Consider the following 22,385-nt stretch of genomic DNA (forward strand, 5'->3'; position numbering starts at 1 on the left):
AAATCTTTTTATCTCATGGTATATTCAATATAACTAACAATTATTTAAGAATTTCGGAAAAAAATAAATGGCGTCTTTAAGATAGGTTTGGCGTAGTTTATGTCCGACAAAAATACAGATTTGTGTGTTATTTGATAAATTAATATACTTCTATTTAGCATTCATTGTTTTTGTGTTGTATAACTGTTGATAGTCTGGGCAAAGTAAATAATACATAAATATACTTATATAGTTTCTGTGTAAAATTGTAGCATGAATAAATATAATTAGAGCTCGAAGTGTCTGTTGATAATTACCGTGATTTCCAGGTGACTATTTTCCCGACTCGCCCCGCCCCGTCACCCTCCCGCCATCACTGACTTATTGGAAAATATTGTTAATTGTTTTTCATGCTATAGAATAACGATCAGTGAATAACAATATCTATAAACCTATTCTGTATTTATTTTTAGTTTTGTAGACGATATCTCATCATTTTTCGGACCAATGATGGGGTTGGTTTACTTCTTTGATGTCACCGGATTTTGTCTTTTGTTTCTCGAGTGTTCACAATTGGTAAGATTTATAATTATGTTGTAGTCTTCAGTTAATAAACCTAACATGTTATAGATGATTAAATTCTCTTAGCATAGATTAGAGAGTATTTCAAAAATTGTGATCTATGATGGCTTCGGCTTAAAATATAGACGATCAAATTCAACGGATGTAAGTTGCGTCATTACTGCTACCACCTCCTTCTATTAAAATGTTTGCTGGAAAAAACTATGGCGTAATGTCAGGGAGTGACGGCGAAAGAATTGTTTCTGGCACAGGACAAAGCACACTTCACAAGACTGCCAGTCAACCTCCAGTAACGGACAGGCACCAAAACAAAAAGTACGGTTTTTAACGCGAAGGTTTTTAAAGGTTTTTCTATTGCATGGCATAGAACGTCGGGCTACGTAGATAATGTAAAAAAATATATAAATGCGTCTGCCTATCCTATTGAGGTAGTTATGCGAGTTTTTCTTTTAATACTAGATCAGATATGATGATGGAAATGGGGGATGGGATGTTTTTCTTTTTTTATTTAATTTTTTTGTTGTTGAAATGATACGACAGAGTTTGATATTTATTGTTTTGAGAAATTTTTGAATTAAACATTACGTTCTAAATAGCAACCGTGTGTTACACTTAATGTATTATATAAATTTTATTTTGTTTCAGGATTCTGAATCATTGGCTCGTTTTGGGCCGTTAACGATTATCGCAGTATCGCAGCTTTTAGAAATATCCATTATTTTCGAAATTGTCGGCTCTATGGTATCAAGCTATTATATGAGCGGGCGGGTATTAGCGTGTTATTGAATGTGTTTTGTTTGAAAACCTTGAGTTGTTTGTTGGTTGTTTTGGTTTGGCGCGGGATTCTGATCGGGTCCATTAAAAAAATCAGTTATAGAGATTTAAAAGTTACAAAAGCTCGAAGCAAAATAAAAAAATCGTTATTCGTCTATGTAAAATATTAGTATCTAATTCCTAAAGCAAAACTAATATATTTATACATATTTTTCAATTGAATCCTGTTTATCAAAACACCGAAAATGTATAAAATGTTTTACCACGTTCATTAAAACTAAAATCATAATAACACATGGTTAAGATAATGACATAAACCTATTCTAGTATGAAATATTGATTTACAGTCAACAAGCAATGGAAAATTTCTGGGAAAATTCCTTTGTTTACAGAGTGAAAAGCTTAAGGACAATGTATACAATTTGCCGTGGCAATGTATGGATTTGAAAAATCAGAAGACGCTTTTAATTTTCCTCAATAGAATTCAGACAACAATGCATATCACATGTATGGGGGTGTTGCCTGTCGGTGTTCAAAGCATGGCCTCTGTAAGTTTTACATTATATTGTTTTAACTTGAAACCTTACCTTTAAGTCTAGGTCTCTATAGTGATTTAGAGTACTTTATTGTTATATAAGATGCCTTCGCTCACAGTGACTATATCATGTGTTGCTTGAACGAACAACTTGAAGATAAAATGGCTAAAGCTTAAGGGAGATTTTGATACAATGTTATGTTTGAACATATCTTGTTTTGCATATTTTACACATGTAGGTATATTGTTATGGACGACACCAAGTTGTCGGCTAGCCGTTAGTTAGATATATTTATATGTAGGTGCCAATAACCATTGAATTAATTTAATCGTTAATTGTAATGACAATTGTCATAATTGATGCAAACGGTCATATGACAACATCCAGGATCGGAAAGCAACAAACAAAAAACGAGGAATGATTATTAGCAGTCCTGTTTAAAATAAAAAAGAATAAAATATAAATCAATGGCGCTACAATCTTTTTTATGTCCGGGGCCTCAGATGTATCTGTTTCATGATCATTTGGTAATCTATTAGGCAAGTAGGTTCAGTGCCTGACGCACGCCGTTGCTTTTTGGGTCTAAGGCAAGCCGGTTTCCTCACGATGTTTTCCTTCACCGTTCGAGCGAATGTTAAATGCGCACATAGATAGAAAGTCCATTGGTGCACAGCCGGGGATCGAACCTACGACCTGAGGGATGAGAGTCGCACGCTGAAGCCACTAGGCCAACACTGCTCTAAACTGCCTGATTAAAATAGATCAAATAAAAATGATTGTCACACAATTAAATATTCGTAATACGAGTACACGAAATATTCCGTCCCTTTTTATCGCTACCATAATTAATATAACAGAAAAGGACGAATTGTACTCCTCAGTTTCACCTAATACAGATTGCCTTCATCACGGATATTAATAGAATTTGCATACAAAATCATCGTGATCGTTATTATTAATGGAAGAGCCTGCGATAGTCCGAAGAACCATTATAAAGAAATGATATCTAAACAGTTACGCAATTGCCATTAATTATGCATCACCTGCAGCGGTTTTTAACAGTAAATGCAGTGGAACACAATAGTCCTCCGACAAAGATGTTGGATTCAAGAGCAATCATGTAACTACGTAAAAAAACAGTGGCGCTAAATTATTTAGGTTTTTTTTTAATAGGCTGGCCTTCTGTGGCTGACGTCCAAGCTAGTGAATGTAAAATCCATTAGTGAACAGCCGTGTACCGAATGCACGACATCAGGGTGTAAAGGCGCACGCTTAAGCTACTAAGCCAACACGTATCACATATAAAAACGGGCTAAAGTATTGTTACCATGGTAACGATGTTGAGTTAGAAACGTAAGGGTTATTAAGGTTATTAAATTGTTGATTTGACCCCAAATATACATACATGTCCACTAGAATAATACATGTTTGGTAGTTTGATATAAATAAGAAATTAAAAATGTCCGAGGAATTTTCGGCGAAAGAGCGCTATAATTGTTAAGGAAAGCACCGAAGGTTGATCACAGAATAGCCAATAAAACTAATAATTAGACGCAGACGTGCGAGTGAGGTTACCTGTGTTGATGATAACTTTTATTTGGGCATCACCCCAAGTCGGCCATATTTGGGTCTGAGATGTGATTTCGTGAACAACCAGGTGGTTGGGATTCGTTTTACAACTAATAACAAGTGATAATGGCGTATATAATGTCCTGAATTCGATTACCGGGCGTATATGGTAACAGGACGACAGACGCTTGCTTTACTCAAATTTTATTTTTCAGATTTTGAAAACATGCTACTCTTACTTCACAATTCTACAATCTATGGATATTTAATGAAAGCAGATTTATAATATCTCAAAGTCCAAATATATTAATTAATTATTGTACACAATTGAATGACTATAAATTAGACGATTCTAAATTTAATATTAGTACCAATTCTTATCTCGTAGCAGGGAAGAGAGGAATTATTACACCATTAAATTACTCCACTCCACAGCTTACATGCACTATTCATTAAAATATTTTAATTAAAGAAGAGCGAACCTTCCGTCACAGGTCTTTGTCTTACTCGGGAGGCCTCAATCTGAATTTTACTATGTACCTATAATAGATAAATAAAAAATGCACTTTGAACACGATGCATATAGTTTTAAGTCCATTATTATAAGAGTTTTATTTGTTAACCTCAAAACTGACATTGATTAGTGCAATGCGAATCAAGTTAGAATAGGAACGTCAATGATATTTGTCAAATGCCCCTTGGAGAGTAGGAAATAATGTATATGGATATTTCATAAAGGCTTAACTAACTCTCAGGAACTAATTAAAACAGTTATTGCTTAGCCTAAATGATACATAGGCAGTATCTTCCACTGAATTTGTTACAACTTAAAGGAACTAATACAACGGGTATTGGTATACTCGTACGCCCATACATAATATACCTATACAATAATTATAATATCGAATGATATCTACTTCGAAACACGGAGATAACAAAATATTATATTAAATATTGTTTCTGTTACTAACGGTCTGTTGATTTAACGCATTTAACAGTCTTATATTTTTTGACGTGATAACGTCTTTAAAATCGTTTTAGTCGGGTGACATGTTCAGAAACTTGTGTCACACCAAAACCTCACGAGCGCGATCGCAGGTATAACGAGACAGAGACGGACCGATCTCCCGTCCCATCTCGAGCGCTGCCAGTCATTCCGTGAATGTATGAAGAAAAATGTATATCATAGTCGAATAAGTAAACTTGTCATTTTACACCCGAAATTTATCATCAAAAGTGTGAATAAAACGATAGATGTAATTTAAAATTTGAAAAAATTGTTATTTTCATTAATTCCTTACTTCCCAAAAACTTATATCACCAATAAGACGTTATCACGTAAACATCTCGATCGTAAACCTACTTTACAAACAACCAATATTTTTTTAATCAGTTAAAGTCACCATAATTGGACCGGGACTTGTATAAGTTCTATACTAAATTATGTTTAATATCTAATGATGAAAATTAATTACTTACCTAGAATCTTACCGGATAAGACCCAAATAAGTCTTATGTTCCAATTTGTCTGTTTAACACATCGTCGGACACATAATTGACATAGTTTGTTTTATACATAAGGAGGTATATGTATCCCACCTACGGGTAACTTAATAACTAATACTTTTCTATAACATTTATATTTTTTCTTAGAGAATGAACGCCTACGCCTTAGTTATAATTGTTTAATATAAATACATTTTTTTACATAAACATTACGAAAACATATTTTATTGTAAATCATAATGTGAGATACATAAAAAGAAGTGGCACTGTAACCACTTGGTATTGTCTTTCGTGATCTTTACCTAACAAACAAGTGTCTTAAACACGCCGCCACTTTTTGGGTCTAAGCTATGGTGGTTTCCTCACGATTACTTTTATCGTACGATCAAGGTTTACATATAAAAAAATAACCATACAAATTAGTTAATTTTATGTAGTCCAATGCTTTAAATTTTCTAAGAAAAGCTCTTGATAACAAAGCGGCTTATTATTAACTCCAGTTTCTTAGATTCGTAATGCCTTAAGATGGTCCTTGAAAAGACCATACTAATAATCTCTCTTATTAGCAGTAGTGTTATTAATATCTAACCTAACCTAACATATTGTATGGAAAATCAACGCATTCTAGCTAAAACGTGTGATATACATTGGTGTATATTGTATAAGCTTTTTAGAAAGATACTCGATTAAATGATTGCAAATAATATTGTCTTTGGTATAGGCCTACAATAAAAATAATATGAAAAGAATATGTAACTGATTTTAACATATTATGTATATGATTTAATATATCAGATTACGGCTACTAAGCTAAAAAGCTCGTAAATTAGGTTATCTCATCCACCCATACACGTAAGTCATACATATAACGTTTAGAGACAAATAGCTAGGTGTATATTCTTACTTTTACATATATTAAAATATATAATGGCGAATTTAGTGTATTATTTTGGCAACTCGAAGTTTTGTATACTTTTCTGAAATCCAAAACTGTTTAAACTATTGCAACGTACATGCTCAACGAGCCCTCTAATATGGCGTTAAATGTAAGGATTGACATTTTGTTAAATATAATTGAAAAAATATTTTTATCTTCATGTTAATACTTTTAATATAATCTACAATTTCGCGCAAGTAAATTTTATATCTGTAATAGAAATTCGTTATAATACTCTGGAAACTGAAAATCTTAACTCCAGACTTATAAAAATATTGTCAATGTTTCATGCATTCAAGAATCTTCTTAGTGTTGCAATAAGTATTAGGTTCTTCTTGCAATGCTTGCTAAAAATCGAACAATGCTATGTACATCAAAGTGCTAAAAAAGAGTGATGGTGAAATCCAAATAATTAAAAAATATTATTATTTTGTTGACTAGACGGCACCATACAATATATATTAAAGTAGAACACGAAAATGATATTTTTTCATGATAATCTCAAGCTTTACAAAATAAAAAACCAATAAGTCCCTGGTAATAAGACAAACAAGATATTTTGAGTAAGTCATGATTTTGAAGCGACAGTACTCGCCGCCGACGGCACTCGCCGCCGACGGCAAAAGACACAGCATTAATAAAAATCAATCGTCTAATGAAAAACTAAATATCACTAACTACCTTTTGTATAGAAGTACTTGGATATCAAATGTCGAATTGGTTTCCACCAGGCCTAGTTAATTAGAATCAAAAGCTGTATATATATACGATTAGGCCTGTGTAGTTTAGACGCGAACTGCATTAAAAGATTACTTGCATTTAATATTCGTGAATTTAAATTACATTTAAATTAAAAATTTGGGTTACAGTGAAAAGTTAAATCATTAATTTTTTCCTCAAATGTGTGAGTGAGGTTATATAAATCTCACTCCCGCCACTATATAAAGCCAAACAGGACGCTTACTGCCATAGTTGTCGCTTGTTCGGCCAAACGCATACATCGAGCCTCCGATGCTCGAAGTTCGTGTTGAAAGTAAGTTGCGTGCATTTATTTGGTGATGACTCTTATGTAAGTATTGAAGATATTTTATAAGCGTTAGGAAAATTTATGTTTTTAGATAAAGAAAATAATGTTGATTATTCAATTTTGTTTTTGGAAAGTAATTGATTTTTGCGCTTAACTAATTAAATTCTTGGATTTAGAATCAGATTAATATGGAATGTAATTATTTATATGATTAAAAATATTATTTTATATATTATGAGATTTTAAAATAATATACAAATCTAATATATTTATTTTGAACGTAAATATCGTTTTAAAGTTTCTTTAAATTGGTTTAAATATTTTTAAACTGTATATACATTTTAATTCGTAACAATAAATTTTTATTTTAAACCATAGGGACACCATTAAATATGTGATATTAATGTTCTCGTTACCAAAAGATTGCTGAGCCGAGATCAACAAGTGTCTCACCCCGTTACGTTTTCATCTCGTTGAACTCATATACCTATTGAATTTCAAGAACTTCTTCACGAAAACCAATTTTTTTAATATTATTTTCATATTTTTAGATTTATAAAGTCTTTGAATATTTGCGTGCATAAATAGTGGTTTATTATACTGTATTGCAGGATATTGCATTTAAAATAATTGTTTAAATGTATTTATTTAGAGTTTTACAGCTTTTTAGGGTTAGGGGCTTCCTTCAGTCTAGGCTTGAAAATTGTTTTTTCAATCAATCATACGTGGGTAATCAAATTCATTGAGTTTCGCTGCCCTGTAGGACAAATTATTAACTTACTTCATTTCCCGTTGCGCCGTCTTTTTATTTATATATTAAAATGCATACTATTAACAAAATGTACTTTATCTTTTGTATTTTAATAACAAGTATTGTAGAAAATTAAATTGGCAGAATATTAATTATTAGCCAAACAAATACATAGATAGTGGTTGATATAAAATTGATTTTTTGTCAGAATTGACTCGATAGCTACAACATATAAAAAACTAAAAAATGAAAAATACCTTCATCTACAATACTACTTAATACTTCATCTGCAATTATATAGTTTATTTAAAACTTTTCAAAATGTCTTGGGGTAACTTTGCTAGTAAACGTTTTAATTTCATTACCACTACATGGCCAGAATCTGAGGTTATTTTATTTGTCTACACTTTTCATTCCTTTTTTTATTATTATTACGATAACTCTGCTACTTGCTTTTTTACAACCATCTTGAATTGGACGAGATTACATTTAAACCGTCATATTCCGTGGAATCTAGTGTCTATATTTATAGTTTATTACATAATTTTTCTACATTCAATTTATAGTACAGTTAAAATATAGGTTTGTTAATTTTCTTAAAATGAGAATAATTAGAAGGTTAGATTATCGTTAACTTCTTCGTTCTTTCTTTTAAAACGTACAAAATGTATGTTCAGTTACAGCTAAAATTTATTGAAAGTTGATAAAATTGAAGTCGGCGTTTAGTAAATAATTCAAAAGCAAAATTCCTCAAAAATCATACAAAAAGTACTTGTTTATTAAATCCAATAACTTTAAACGACTTCGTCGGCTTCTTCATACGTCTAAAGTCTATAAATGTCGCTAAAATTGTAATATCTAATGACTACAAGAATATATTTTAAAATTAATAATAAATATAACCTTAATTGAAATAAAAAAGGGTGCGTGTACTTATGTACTCGCGTAAGAAGTTATACTTCTTTGGCATTATTAAAAATAGTTTTTGATTGCATGCAAATAATTAATTATAATTAAATAATCAAAGACTGGAAAAGGAGTCATTATAGTCAATAAAGTTCAGCTTACATTTGAAAAATTAAATAAATAAATATTTATTATTATTCTCTTACATTAAGTGTAATATAAATTCTTTTATTATTCGAATGTTGTTTTTAAATTATGTTTAATGCCGTAGCATCTTCCGTGGGCAACTTCATTCTGTTAATTTTGAGTCACGGTGCGCGCGCATCACAAAATTTCACTCTCATCAATTTTTCATAACGCGCCTAAAGAAGTATAACTTCAAAAATCAGTCATCTATTAACTAAATGACTCATTGTTCTCTTTTCACTAATGAAAACATTATTTTTTTACAGAAAGAGGTAAAGATATTCCCTAATTAACAGACTGATGCACAAAGACTGAAAATAAATTTTTTACATAATATAAACTTTTTTATATGTTTGATTTTGTTGTATAATGTTAAGCTATACCTACCAATTACTCGTAATTGCTTCAATAATACTTTAAGTGCTTTAAGTAGCGACCTACACACAATTTTGTTCTGTAATATGTATTTGTTAGAAGTTGAGTGAAATATAATGTAATGTGCGCTTTTCAATCAATGAAACGCTTTTCGAAATTTTCGGGATTTAGTCATCAACAGATTACTAAATTCCAGCTAAATCGTCATCAGCGGGTTTGTATTTTAATTGTAAATTTACCGTTTAATTCCAATACTGTGAATAAGTTAGTTATTTCAGAGGTAACTTGTTTACCGTTAAAACATTACCATAGCCTAGTTGCACTTACTTTAGCTTCTATAAACGAAATTAGTTACATAACATATATTATCTTTTCTAATATATGTTGATGTTAGTTTAGTTTAAATTATTTTAGTAATTTATGTTATTAACAACTTATTACGTTTTTAACTCGTCATTGATTTAACACTTTTCACCTTACCTTATCCCTTCCTCGAATAGGTAACATACCATATTTTGGTTTACATTAATTCATAAAGGGTTGTTGGTGACACGCTTTTAATTTAAGGATTACGATCAAAATTGAAAATTTTGCGCCGTCCATATGTAATTGGTTTTTGACATTCGGAATCATATTACTACTGATAAAAGCTTACTTCCAGACGACCCAGTTGTCTGGTTTGTATCTTAACCATAAATTGGAACAGAGTCGCAACGATACGTCGTATAACAGTTTTGTTATACGACATATCGTCGCAAGATATATACAAAAGATCGTAGCTGTCACGAGCTGTAGTTTGGTGCACTTGATACATGTATTACGGAAGGACGTTAAAGAATTCGTAATGTTCTAGACTTGGGTGGTGTCTTCAACTATCTTGTGCCGTAAGTTAAGTAGTCTCGCGCTTTCGATATAATCCTAATTATTGTTTGTAATTGTAATTGTTGTGTGTTAAAGGAACAGAAACAGTTACAGGTGTGATGGTCAATCGAGAAATGTTCCGTCATCGACAGTAATTTTTGATCATGATTTTTTTATACCTACTGAGTCTCTCTGATAATTAGTAGATTGTAATCAGTAACTAACACTTATTGTTTAACTTGCATCTCTTCCTTTCTTCTGTTCATCCTTCGTCTATTTTGCACTTTTATTTCGTCTGTTATTTACCGACGGCACTTAGTGGCAGGGTCTATCATATCACTTCATGTCCGTGATTGAGTAAGACAATGAGAGGCCCTATAGTTTTCATATCGCATTGCGTGCGGTAATTTCTGCAGTATCTTTATTATATTAGAAATACATTTATTAATATTTAAGAATATAATTTAAATGAAGTTTAAATAACTAAAAATGTACTATGTAGTTTTTATATCACATTTTAAATTTCTTTAACAATACCGAAGAAGAGTTCCAGGTACTAATAGAGGCTTTAGTTCTTTTAATACCATCAAAATAGGTAATTTCTCATTGTAGCCATGACAAATCGTGCATATTCTCTCAGAAGTTGCGGTAATTAGTGGTGTTCCCAACTCATAGGACATTTTATACACATTTAAAGGCTTCAAGATAGTGGTTTTACCGCATACAAAACTTAATTAAAGTTGTTAAGAAGCTCGCAGCTTAGAAGCTTAGATATCTCTAAGTTATATATCTGATGATTAATGGAATATGACGTGCCTTCAAACGTATGTGTAAAAATTTGTTTTTAAATTTTTCCTTTTGAAACGATTTATTTGTATGTTTTTTTTTTTTTTTTTTTTAAGACAATTCACACCAATTGACCTAGTCCCATGCTAAACTGGTGAAGCTTGTGTTATGGGTACTAGGCAACGGATATACATACATATTATAGATAGATGGACATATAAATACATATTTAAACACCCAAGACCTAAGCACAACACCAAATGCTCATCACATCGATGTTCGTCTCAGCCGGGGATCGAACCCGGGACCCATTGATTCGCAGTCAGGGGTACTAACCACAAGACCAATGAGTCGTTTACTTTATGTTCGCGGTTTTTTAGCGCAATTTGGAAAACTAAGAGTAAACTTTATTTTGTAAAAAAATATTTAGGATATAAAATATTTTATCGAATCATATAAATATCATAACTCAAGGCTTTTATATAACAATTCTAGGTATAACGAAACAAAACAATTCCGCTAAAAGTCCCTATTAACTCAATAATCCAATTTATTGTTTCACCTAACAGCGATTCTTAATTAGTTACTGTTTAATGTGTCGGCGAACAAACATAACAAATCGGAACACGCTGTATAGGCCATATTATACATACTTGACTTTAAAAAAAAGATATACTATAAATATACCTGGCTTGCCTCCATACCATCGCTTGCCTACCACTGAGGGTCGTTATGGTTACGAACTCTTTGATAGATACTTTCCGTAACATCTCTTAGGATCTCCAGGTTAATGAATGGTGTCAGAAACTTTCTTGTCTAGGTGTTGTGATACGTATAAGGCCCTTGGTCTACGTTCCTTACATTTTCCCTATTTTTTGTTAAATTTCCCATATACCTTTATAATTTCGCTGACATATTATATTTAGTTTCAGTGTGGTATATTTTTTTCGCTTTCAATTAAATTAAAAAAGCGAATATTTAAATTTATATTATTAAAAACATGTGGTTTTCGCTACAAATACTCGATGACGCAAAAAAATTACTACTCCTAATTCTGGTGGGTCGGGTAATTAGGCCAACAACTTACGCCAATGAAAATAAGATTTTATTCTCATCGATATTGAGAAACACTGGCCAAGAGAAAATAATCTTAAAATATTTATGATTTTTCTCATCATATTTAGTAACATTTCCTGTAAATCATTATTATTTTTTTCGTGAACGTTTTCTTACGCATGCGTGTTAACAATTAGACAATTACGGAGCTTATATAATGGGAAAATTTACGTTTTACTAATAATTCGCATTTATTCACTCGGCCCTTGCTAATATTCCCCTTTGTACATGTAGGTGAACTCAGCTCTTTATTGTTTTACCAAATAACTGGCAACAACACGGCTTACACTTGCAATATATAGTAATATTATAGTAACCATTCCTTTTTTTTATTCCGTGGTTATCACATTTTATTATCCGATACATATATAATATGTACCGGCTTAAAACCCTTTTAATTATAAATCATTATTAATCAATCATTCATCAAAACCATTTGGACTAGTGAATGAGTGTTAGTACTCGTAAGTCTAAAGGCCGATTTACATTATCTTAGTGTTTAGGAGAGTGCTTTAGGATAGTACTTTAGTTGAAACATGTAAACGCTACTTGCTTTAGTAAACGCTACGCTAAAGAACTTGCCTTTCAAGTTGTACTAAAGCACTCTCCTAAACACTAAGATTATGTAAATCGGCCATTAAGTGCGAAAAAGTGGTAAGTGATAAAAATTAGAACACAAGAACAGAGTGTCTTCCATTTATTAGGGACTGTAAATAGTGTTATTGGACACTTTCTTTTGTTAAATATCCTTATTAGTAAACTAAGTTAGACTTAAATTACATATTAGTTGTAAGTTAGGCTAGATCAAAATTTATGATTTTTTTAGTTATGATAGAATTTAAAAAGATTTTTTTTCATTTTTAAAAATTATTTAAGTATCAGGAAAGCATTTTGCTCCATATTCTTATAACCTTACCTAGTGCTGTTGAGCAGACACCATTTAAAAACTCACACATCAGGCATTTCATTTATTTATTTATTTTCCTTATTTCTTATTTTTACAGTAACTTAATACTAATACAATAGAAAGCTATAGTAGGGGAGCCCACGATGCTAAATGGGGATTTACTCGAGCGTCGTAGAGACCTATTGGGATGCAATAGTAAGATTTTGATGTTAAGAAGAAAAAAAAATTATATGATATATACCTTTACATCGGTGGGGGAAGCGGCTATAGATTTTTAAATATGTAAAAAAAACTGTTGCATGGACAATGGACATCCTCGAGCGCGTCAGATATTGGTAGCATCAATGCCCTACGTATTTTTAATAATGTACGTATGTTAATCTGATCGTTTGCATGATGCGGGTGGTTGTATTTAAAGGTTGAAAATGAAGAAAAAAAAAATTAATCGAGCGCGTCAGATTTTCTAAGGGAGTGTAAGTGCACCAAAAAAAAGCTCTCATTCACTAATCTGACGATTTCGATGGGACGCAAACCCGCAGCCATTTTCATAATGTGCAAAAAAAAATCGCCATTTTGAAATACTCAAGCGCGTCAGATTAAGATATATATGGTTCATCTTTATGTTCTAAACGTACTGTCTCATAATCTGACTATTATGTAGAGGGATTCGCCTAATCTGACAAAAAAAATTAGAAAAACGGTTCACCTTAAAGGCCATCCCTGCAACTTCCCGCTAATTCCATTCCTGGGCGCTTAAAATTGATATTTTGAGCTCTCTGAGTTCAAAGAAATAATATTTCTATGCATTTGAGCTCTCCCAGCTCGAAAGTCTGATAGAAGTTTCATAGAACACTATTTTTGGAATTTTCAAACCGCAATAACTTTTGAATGGATTAAGCAATTTGCAAATTCACGCGGTTGGCGGCATTCGACGCAGTTTTATCATCCTCATAAGTAATTTTGCAATTTTAATTGATTGAACCACAAATTTCGGAATAATCCCGAAATAACACTTTTTCGGGTTTCTTTCGTTCACGATATCTCTCGAACGAATCAACCGCTTTTGACCAGCTTGGTGGCGATCGACGTGGTTTTTCAAGCTCAAAGGCGGATTAGTTTTTGAAGTTGATCGATAAAGAAACCACTTTCAAAAAAAACATATTTTTTTTGAGATTTTTAAAAATTTCTCAAAATCTATCGGTCCGAATCGGTTCAAATTCACAGGAAATGTAATTTTTAGGGAAATATTTAGAACGCCGTTTAATAGATTCCGATCGGTTTAAGGAAATGTAGGCATCACGCAGCTGCACGCATTTAACTTTATCGACGAATTTTTGTTATTTCGGCTTGCGGAAATCGTCAGATTATATATTTTTCATTATTCTTGAATTATTTCCTTCAAAATAAAAAAAAGTTAGCTAAGCTCGAGAATGTCGAGATGACGTTTTTTTTTACAACTTTGTTGCCCTCCCCTTTTTTTACGTCACTCTCAAATTGTCAGATTAGGGGAATATATCCTTTTTAGGATGTAATTAACTCGCCCTACCTTAATCTGACGCGCTCGAGTATTTCTGATGGTCAATTTTTTTTTACTAATCTGATCCTGTATCCTTCACGGGCGGCCTTATATATGGGCCTCATATTTTGTGGAGGTACTTAACCCGGTACAAGGTATCCCCCTGTATATATTATCTGCCGCGCTTTAGTAAATCCCGAAATCCCCGCTTGGGCTCCCCTACCATATTAATATAAAAATTAAACTAAACACAATATAAAAAAGAAACAAGTTAAAACCTAAACCCTAAACCTTTTTATAATAAACAGTAGATTTTTGATGCGATCGTCATGGTTTAAGCTCAGGTCTGGACTCCAGTCTCAAAAATCGACGCCATGTGTCAGTGTGTGTAGCTCAGATGGTTGGTCTTTAAAATGTTCAAGGACTTTAGTACAACATCATTGGATTACTAGAAATAATATAAAACGAACTAGCCTTTTATTTAATGCGTGTTATTCATATCCAAAACATTATTTACGGTTTACAAAAAAAATTAAGTCAATCTATATATTAAATATGAAACGAAAAATTTTAATGCTACGAAGTAAATCAAAATTCATGTCATTTCGTGTCAACTATTGGTTAACTATTTCGCTTTCCACGCATGAATCCCTTATTAAAGGACGAAGGCCTACTTCTGGCGTTTCCATACCTATTTATTATAATAATTAATACAGTTATTAATATTGATATTGCTAATAGAGCAAGAGCCCACGACGGCCAGACCTTCGTTATTTAATAAAAGCTGAAAGTTCTTCTGTGCGCGTCCCCTATACAGGTAAGAACGACCACGGACAGGGCAGGTAACAGGTAGTAAAGGTGTATAAAATAGTACCTTAAATTCGTTAAAGTATAATGCTCAATTTTTTATATTTTATTAGGGATAACTTCAGAAATCTCGTCATCCATTGCCAGACACTTATGACAGTTGCTACCCCCTGCCAGACACCCCTAAACTTTAATAAATTATAATTATACTTTCGTTAGAGTATAAAAGATACATATGAAAATAAAATAAAAAAATAAAATATGTTTATTATGGAACATAAGATACATGTATCACTTATTCCACGTCATTAAATTTGAAGGCATCCCTACTCATCGGCAAAGAAGACAGAGGGTGTAGGCCGAGAGAAAAAGCCGGCGTAAAAAACTCTCGGTACTCTTTTAAAACAGCAAATCATCGAACAACACTTATTTAAAACAAATATCGCAAATTAATTAGAAGTAGCCTGTCTAGCACTAGTCCCAGGCCCTTTTATCAACTAGATAATCGTTGACTTTATAGTAAGCCTTTTTACACAGCTTTTCTTTAATACATTTCTTAAATTTATTGAAAGGCAGTGATAAAAGAGCCTCTGGGATTTTATTAAAGAAGAGTATCCCTTTCCCCAAAAAAGAATTACTAACTTTAGATAGTCTAGTACGGGGAAATTGCAGCCTGCGTTTGTTCCGTGTATTAACATTGTGCGTATGTTCTATTCTAGTAAACTTATCACTATTTTTGTATACATACATAATATTTTCATAAATATATTGCGAGGGAAAGGTAAGTATATTAATTTCCTTGAATGTATCTCTAAGAGATTCCCTACATTTTAAATTATAGATTGCACGAATAGCCCTCTTCTGCAGGATGAAAATAGTTTCGACATCAGCAGCAATGTTATTTGGGGACCTATGAAAAAATGTCACCTCAATAGCCGGACAGTTTTAATGGTTTTTACACCTTGCCAGACACATTGAAAGTCCGCTGTAGGTCCTAGCGCGAGCGCTTAGTCGATTGCGATATTTAAAGATATCCAATAAAAAAAATATTTTATTACGTTCATAGCCATGTTAAATAAAGTAAAAAAATTAATTTTATTATTATAAAGTACAAAAAAAAGGTCAGGGGTCAAGGGTTAACATTGCTACATTTTTCCACGTATATTATTTCCTTGTGTATCGCTTACTAACTTATTAATATTTACCTAGGTTTTTTTTATTAATATTTTACATACTTGCGCACGGGGTAATAAAGCCTACATTTAAAGAAACGAACAAAGACAAACTATAATGGAAAGGATATATGTTGGCGACGCGGGTAAGCTTCAAATTTCACGCTGCGCAATTTTGTATCAGAGTAAGTTAAGAATGTTTCTTAAAAACCTTTTTTTATAATCGTAATGCGTAACAAGTCGTACGGGTATTGCTTGTTATCTTTTTTGCTCGTTTGTTGTCCTGACAGAATATCGGCATTTGCAATATTATGTTTCACTTTGTAGCCTTCCTCGTAAACAGTTAATTTCTAAACCTTTTACTATACGTATTTCTATAAATAATGCAATAAGAAAACAGACTTAATTAGTTTCGTGATTTATTGATTTTTTTATATCAGTTAAGTACTACTATACGGTATATTATTTATTAAAGTGTAGACTCACACGGATAGACTGCATAGCGACGGAGATATATTATCTCCGTCTGTAACCAAAGCGTGCAATGTAGAAAATAAGGAAATAAATATTTGATTGATTGAATTATGTTCTTTATCTGTGTGCGAATTTACTGTTATTATAGATTGTGTGTAATAGACGCTGGTTCTAGTAAAGAAACCGACGAAAACCCTTCCAAGCTTATTTATCTACTCCGCGGTTATATTAAATGCACTTCAGTAGTATGTAACACTTTTGAAAACTAATTACCTGTTACCTTTAACAAGGACCTGGGCGCATTTTTAAATACCTATTTGAATAATATAGTACGTAGATGTTTATCATCTTATTAATCGTTCATGATGAGCATCTCAATAGGCTATCCCGTATGAATTTCCTAAAGAGTCCAATCTAGAACTCTGCGTTAAATATTTTAGAAGTTTTTATTAGAACATTATTTTGACTTATAAAAAAAGTACGTATGAAACCTTGGTTTGTACAAGTTCTTTTTATTGCATAATAAAACATTTTGCAATTAAATCGAATGTCTAAAATGTAGACTTTTGTAGATGTGTCTACGAACTCTTTACAATAATAGATGTAGTGTTCACCACTGCATAACACACATTTGACTTCCGGTTTTTTCACATCCTTGTGTATACCTGAATGAAAGGACTTAGGTTTAGCAATAGGTGTAGCAACAGGTTTAGGGTATGGTGATTTTACTCTGTGACTGTCTATCATTTCTAACGATCGAAATCTAGCTTCTAGAAAATCCCGCAGTTCTGTCCAAGTAGGTAATTCGGTATTACTCAAACTAAGTTGTTGTTCCCATCTCTTTATTGATTCATGGTCCATCTTTGATATTACTAAATAGTTAATAATCATATCCCAAGTGTCGGTTTTCACACCGAGATTTTGCAATGTTTTTAAGCATACCGACGTAGTGTCTACCAATTGTTTGATTGAACTCGATGTCTCCGTACAAGGTTATACCTTCTGTGTAAATAATGTTCTTAAAATTGCATAGCAATTTAAAGTCCGTAGTCGAAAAGTTGCGTATTAATAAAGTTCTGGATCACCCGATAAATTACTTTTCAGATAATGTAGTTTTTGCATCGGTGTTAAAGACTTGTTGTTATGAATCACGGACCAAAATAAGTCATTTAAAGTTGTCCATTCTTCATATTTACCTCCAAACTTCGGTATTTGTATTGACGGTAATTTAATATCATTTAATAATCTCTGTTCATCGCCACCCGCTATTGAGGTATATGAAAAAGGAGACTGTTTGGTTAAGTGTTGATAGTCCTCCTTCATAGTGGACTTGTACTGAATATATAACTCATCAAAAATATCACTAAAGTTTCCTTTAAAATAGGTACTTTCCATTTCTTCGTCTTTAGATATTTTTAAAATTAAACTTTTGTGTCCTTCCTTAAAGTCCCGCCATAATTGTTCTAAAACTTGTAATCGAGTTTCTATATATGGTATTTTTATTCTGTCTTTCGGTGATTTCCTATAATTCTTTTCTGCACTTCTTAATGTCTCCAACAACTTAAATTGGTACTCAAAGAGACCCTCCATCGTACACTATGACTTTGAGCGTAGTTCGTAACTATCCGATTACTCAGACCCACTGAAAAAACTGAACACAGCCCAACGTAAAAGTAATTTATTTCGTTTTTATAGGTTAAATTCACTTTTATAATGTTATTATATAACATTAACAATTAACATTGCAAAGAAGACGCCCTGGAGCTCACCGGACCAGTGTATTCTGGTGGTCGGCAGAACTCGCCCAGTTGCGGATTGCTTGTGTAGCAGCTCGTCGAGGCTACACCAGGACTCGCAGAAGGCGACCAATTCGCATAGAAGAGGAAAAACAAGCATATAGCGTATACCGAGATGCAAAACTGGCGCTGCGAATAGGTATCGCCGAAGCAAAAAAGAAAGCATGGCAAGAACTGCTTGACACCCTGGAGCGGGATCCCTGGGGACGCCCGTATCAGATTGTCACAAACAAGCTGCGCTCGTGGGCCCCGCCACTCACGAAAAACATGGAGCCGGAACTGCTCAGCACAGTGGTTGCGGAACTTTTTCCTGAACGCGACGCCCTGAGCTCCCCACATGAGACGACCACGGAACACAGTGTCACAGTGTCTGAAGTATCTCCTTCGGAGCTGAAGACAGCAATAACACGCATGACCACTAAAAAAACTGCACCTGGTCCCGATGGCATGCACGGACGAGTGTTAGCTCTGGCCCTCGACGCTGGTCTTGACATGCGCTTTCGAGGCCTACTCACGAAATGTCTTAGAAATGGCCTCTTTCCGTCGACATGGAAGACTGGGTTGCTAGTTCTTCTAAAAAAAGGTGGAAAACCTACAGAGTCACCATCAGCGTATCGACCTATAGTTCTCCTAGATGAAGCCGGCAAGCTCTTCGAGCGTATTATTGCCGGTCGGATTTACAATCATTTGGAAACTATAGGACCAAACATACATGAGGCTCAATTCGGCTTCCGGAAACATAGGTCAGCGATCGACGCAATTGCGCGCCTGCGAAGCGTCTGCGAGGAGCAGGTGTCACGGGGCAGAGTTGTTTTCGCGGTATCGTTAGACATCGCGAAAGCTTTCAATTCCTTGCCATGGGACTGTATCGCGGACGGCCTACGCCACCACGGCTTACCGGCCTATATAAGAAAATGTGTAGCATCGTACGTCAACGGCCGCCGTGTTATCTTCCCGAAACAAAATGGCATAGGGAGTCAACTCATCAAGTGCGGCGTCCCACAAGGCTCGGTTCTTGGCCCCCTTCTTTGGAACATAGGTTACGATAGGGTGCTGCGACCGAAACTAGTCCCTGGAGTGTCAACTATATGCTATGCAGACGACACCCTCGTGGTCGCTATTGGAGAAGATTTTAAGGAAGCGCGCCTCCGAGCGACAGCTGGAGTAGCTCGGGTGGTTTCTCAAATCAAGAAGCTCGGCCTTGTTGTCGCCCTTCAGAAATCAGAAGCTATATGCTTCTACGGCCACAGAAAAGCTCCACCTCAAGACGTAGACATCATCGTCGGCGGAGTAGCTATCCGGGTCGGTACTACGCTCAAATACCTTGGGCTGATTCTTGACCCACGGTGGACTTTCAGCCCCTAAGCTCACCGCCACCGCAAACATGCTCTCGCACATAATGCCAAACCTCGGCGGGCCGAGTGGGGGGTGTCGCCTCTTATACGCAAATGCGATCCAGGCAAAAGCACTGTACGGGTGTCCCATATGGGCCGACGAACTGACCGGGTACAATCGCACAATACTCAGGCAGTCGCAGCGAGTGGTCGCTGCCAGGGTTGCGAGGGCGTACCGCACTGTGTCTTATGACTCAGTGTGTGTTATAGCCGGTACCGCGCCATGGCATCTCGATGCGGCTGCTTTTAGTGAAGTATATTGGAGGAGGGCCGAAGCTCGGGAAAAAGGGGATAACCCCACACTGGAACAATTAAACGCGTGGCGAGCCTTAGGAGACCAGGAATTGTTAGTAGAGTGGGAAAGAGAGCTGGCGGATGCGAGTGCCGGTAAATATACTACCGAAGCCCTCAGACCTTTGCTTCAACTTTGGGTAAAGAGGCGCTGGGGTCACCTCAGCTATCGACTTGTGCAGATGCTGTCCGGACACGGATGTTTTGGTAGCTATCTGCACAAAGTAGTAGGGTGTGAGGAGTCACCAACCTGTCACCACTGTGTCGGAGACAGCCAGGACGACGCCCTGCATACACTTAGGGACTGCCCAGCATGGGAAGCGGAAAGGAGACCTTTGTTAGATGCCCTCCAGGGCGAGGACGCAATACTGCCAAACGTAGTGAAAGCCATATTGAGCGCAGGAAATGACGGCTCGTGGAAAATCTTCTATAATTTCTGCGAGTCAGTCATGAAAGTCAAAGAAGAAGCGGGAAGAACCAGGGAGCTTTGTCCCGGAACCCGTCCGCGGCGGCGAAAGAAACCGCAGGCCCGTCAAATCCTCGCCACCTTGGGCACTCTTTGTGCCCAAGCGGGGAAGCAGGGGTCCATGCGTTCAAAAGAAGGGATGGTGATCCATCCCTGCAAGCACTGGACCCGATCTCTCCTAGCTATTCCTAAAAGCGTATGGCCCGATCTGTGAAGGATACTTGCTGTGTCAAGTATCTTCACAAATCAACAATGGGCGGGGAGAGGCGGACACAACCGCCGCATCGCATGTCGGGAAGCGGATAAGGCTCTGCTGTTACCGCATCCCGCCTTAGGCGATTGTTGGTGGCGCCTTGGGGTTTTAGTGGGTATGCACATTCGCGAGTCCCACATAACCCTCCCGCACTAAGCAGTCGCACCGCGGTGGGGTATGCGCAATGCATTTCCCCAAGTAAAAAAAAAAAAAAAATAACATTAACAATAGCGACGTTATCCGGTTCGATTTTGGACCATATGTTAAGGGAGCGTTCAAGTATTACGTAACGCAATTTTTAGAGATTATTGACCCCCCCTCCCCCATGTAACGCGCCGTAACGTTTTTCTGTACCCAATAGTAAAACGTTTCTTGACCACCCAGTGACTCTTTATACCTAAAAGTTACTATTATATGGTATAAAGTACTGGAAAGTTGAAAATAATATTAACAATAACGCGCCATTCAATCCCCTTCCCGCATCGTAACGTTTTACAAATAGACACCCCCCCCCCTCCCAAAATTCGTTTCGTAATACTTGAACGCTCCCTAAGGAATTATAGTTGAGAATTGATCGCGAATTAATTGAGTTTCTTGAACTGAGCAATTGCAATAATTAGACGTGCGAATCGTATGACACTTTTTATTTAACTGACAAAGAGTAGTGGACTGTATACATATTTAGACAAATAGTAATAATTTCATAGACGCTCATTCACAGACATGTTTTGGAAATACATATTTATTCCATATATTTATATTGAACTTTTACGATTTTTATAGACATAATATGTGTGGTTTTTTTTTAAATTTGTAAATACATATAATTAATTTCTTTTAAACTCGAAGGCAATTTATTCGATATTTGTGCGCCTTGATGCATTATTTCTATATTTTTTAGGATTATATATTGATTCCATAAAATATTTCGATATTATTAAGTATTATCGTTCTAATTTAGCTAAAATTGTAATTATTTAATTTATTTTAGAAAGTTAGTGCTATTCTCGATGTATTAATTATATATTTGTTGCATACAGGTAGGCTAGTTGCGATGTAAGTTGTTGTACGAAGTTCATACTAATAACAGCCTTATTTTCTAACCTGCGGAAACAGTAAGTTTAACAGAAATAGTACAGCATTTTTAGCCGGGAATATTATTGTATTTACAATGTGGAATATCACCGAATAGAGCTAAAACTTTAATAAATTACCTTTTAACTTAAAATAACGATTCTAATAAAAACGTTTCGGCTGTCTTAATTATTATATAAAAATATTTATTTTATTTTTGGAGAGATTCGGCCACTGTCAACCCTAACAGTCGACGCTTCAAACCTATACATTTTTTATGTAAGTACCATTTGAATATCTGCTCATATGGTGAAAATAACCAACACGTCTTCTTTGGCGTTTGG

General features: G+C 34.6%; 1 protein-coding gene across 1 annotated transcript; it reads left to right on the forward strand.

The window, feature by feature from the left end:
• Positions 1–486: 486 nt before the first annotated feature.
• Positions 487–4,030, forward strand: LOC125062816 (odorant receptor 43a-like). The gene is made up of 3 exons (XM_047668985.1): positions 487–555; positions 1,728–1,883; positions 3,656–4,030. The coding sequence occupies exons 1-3, from the start codon at positions 487–489 to the stop codon at positions 3,707–3,709; spliced, it is 279 nt and encodes a 92-aa protein (XP_047524941.1). The 3' UTR covers positions 3,710–4,030.
• Positions 4,031–22,385: the final 18,355 nt, after the last annotated feature.

The sequence above is a fragment of the Pieris napi genome, chromosome Z, assembly GCF_905475465.1.
Source record: "Pieris napi chromosome Z, ilPieNapi1.2, whole genome shotgun sequence".
Taxonomy (NCBI): Eukaryota; Metazoa; Arthropoda; class Insecta; order Lepidoptera; family Pieridae; genus Pieris; species Pieris napi.

What these genes read in the sequence shown, in the direction of transcription:
- LOC125062816 (XM_047668985.1), top strand. Translation starts at nt 487, where the DNA reads ATGATGGGGTTGGTTTACTTCTTTGATGTCACCGGATTTTGTCTTTTG. An exon ending in TTCTCGAGTGTTCACAATTG is followed by an intron (nt 556 to 1,727) that starts GTAAGATTTATA and finishes CTTTGTTTACAG; the next exon opens with AGTGAAAAGCTTAAGGACAA. An exon ending in GTGTTCAAAGCATGGCCTCT is followed by an intron (nt 1,884 to 3,655) that starts GTAAGTTTTACA and finishes TTTATTTTTCAG; the next exon opens with ATTTTGAAAACATGCTACTC.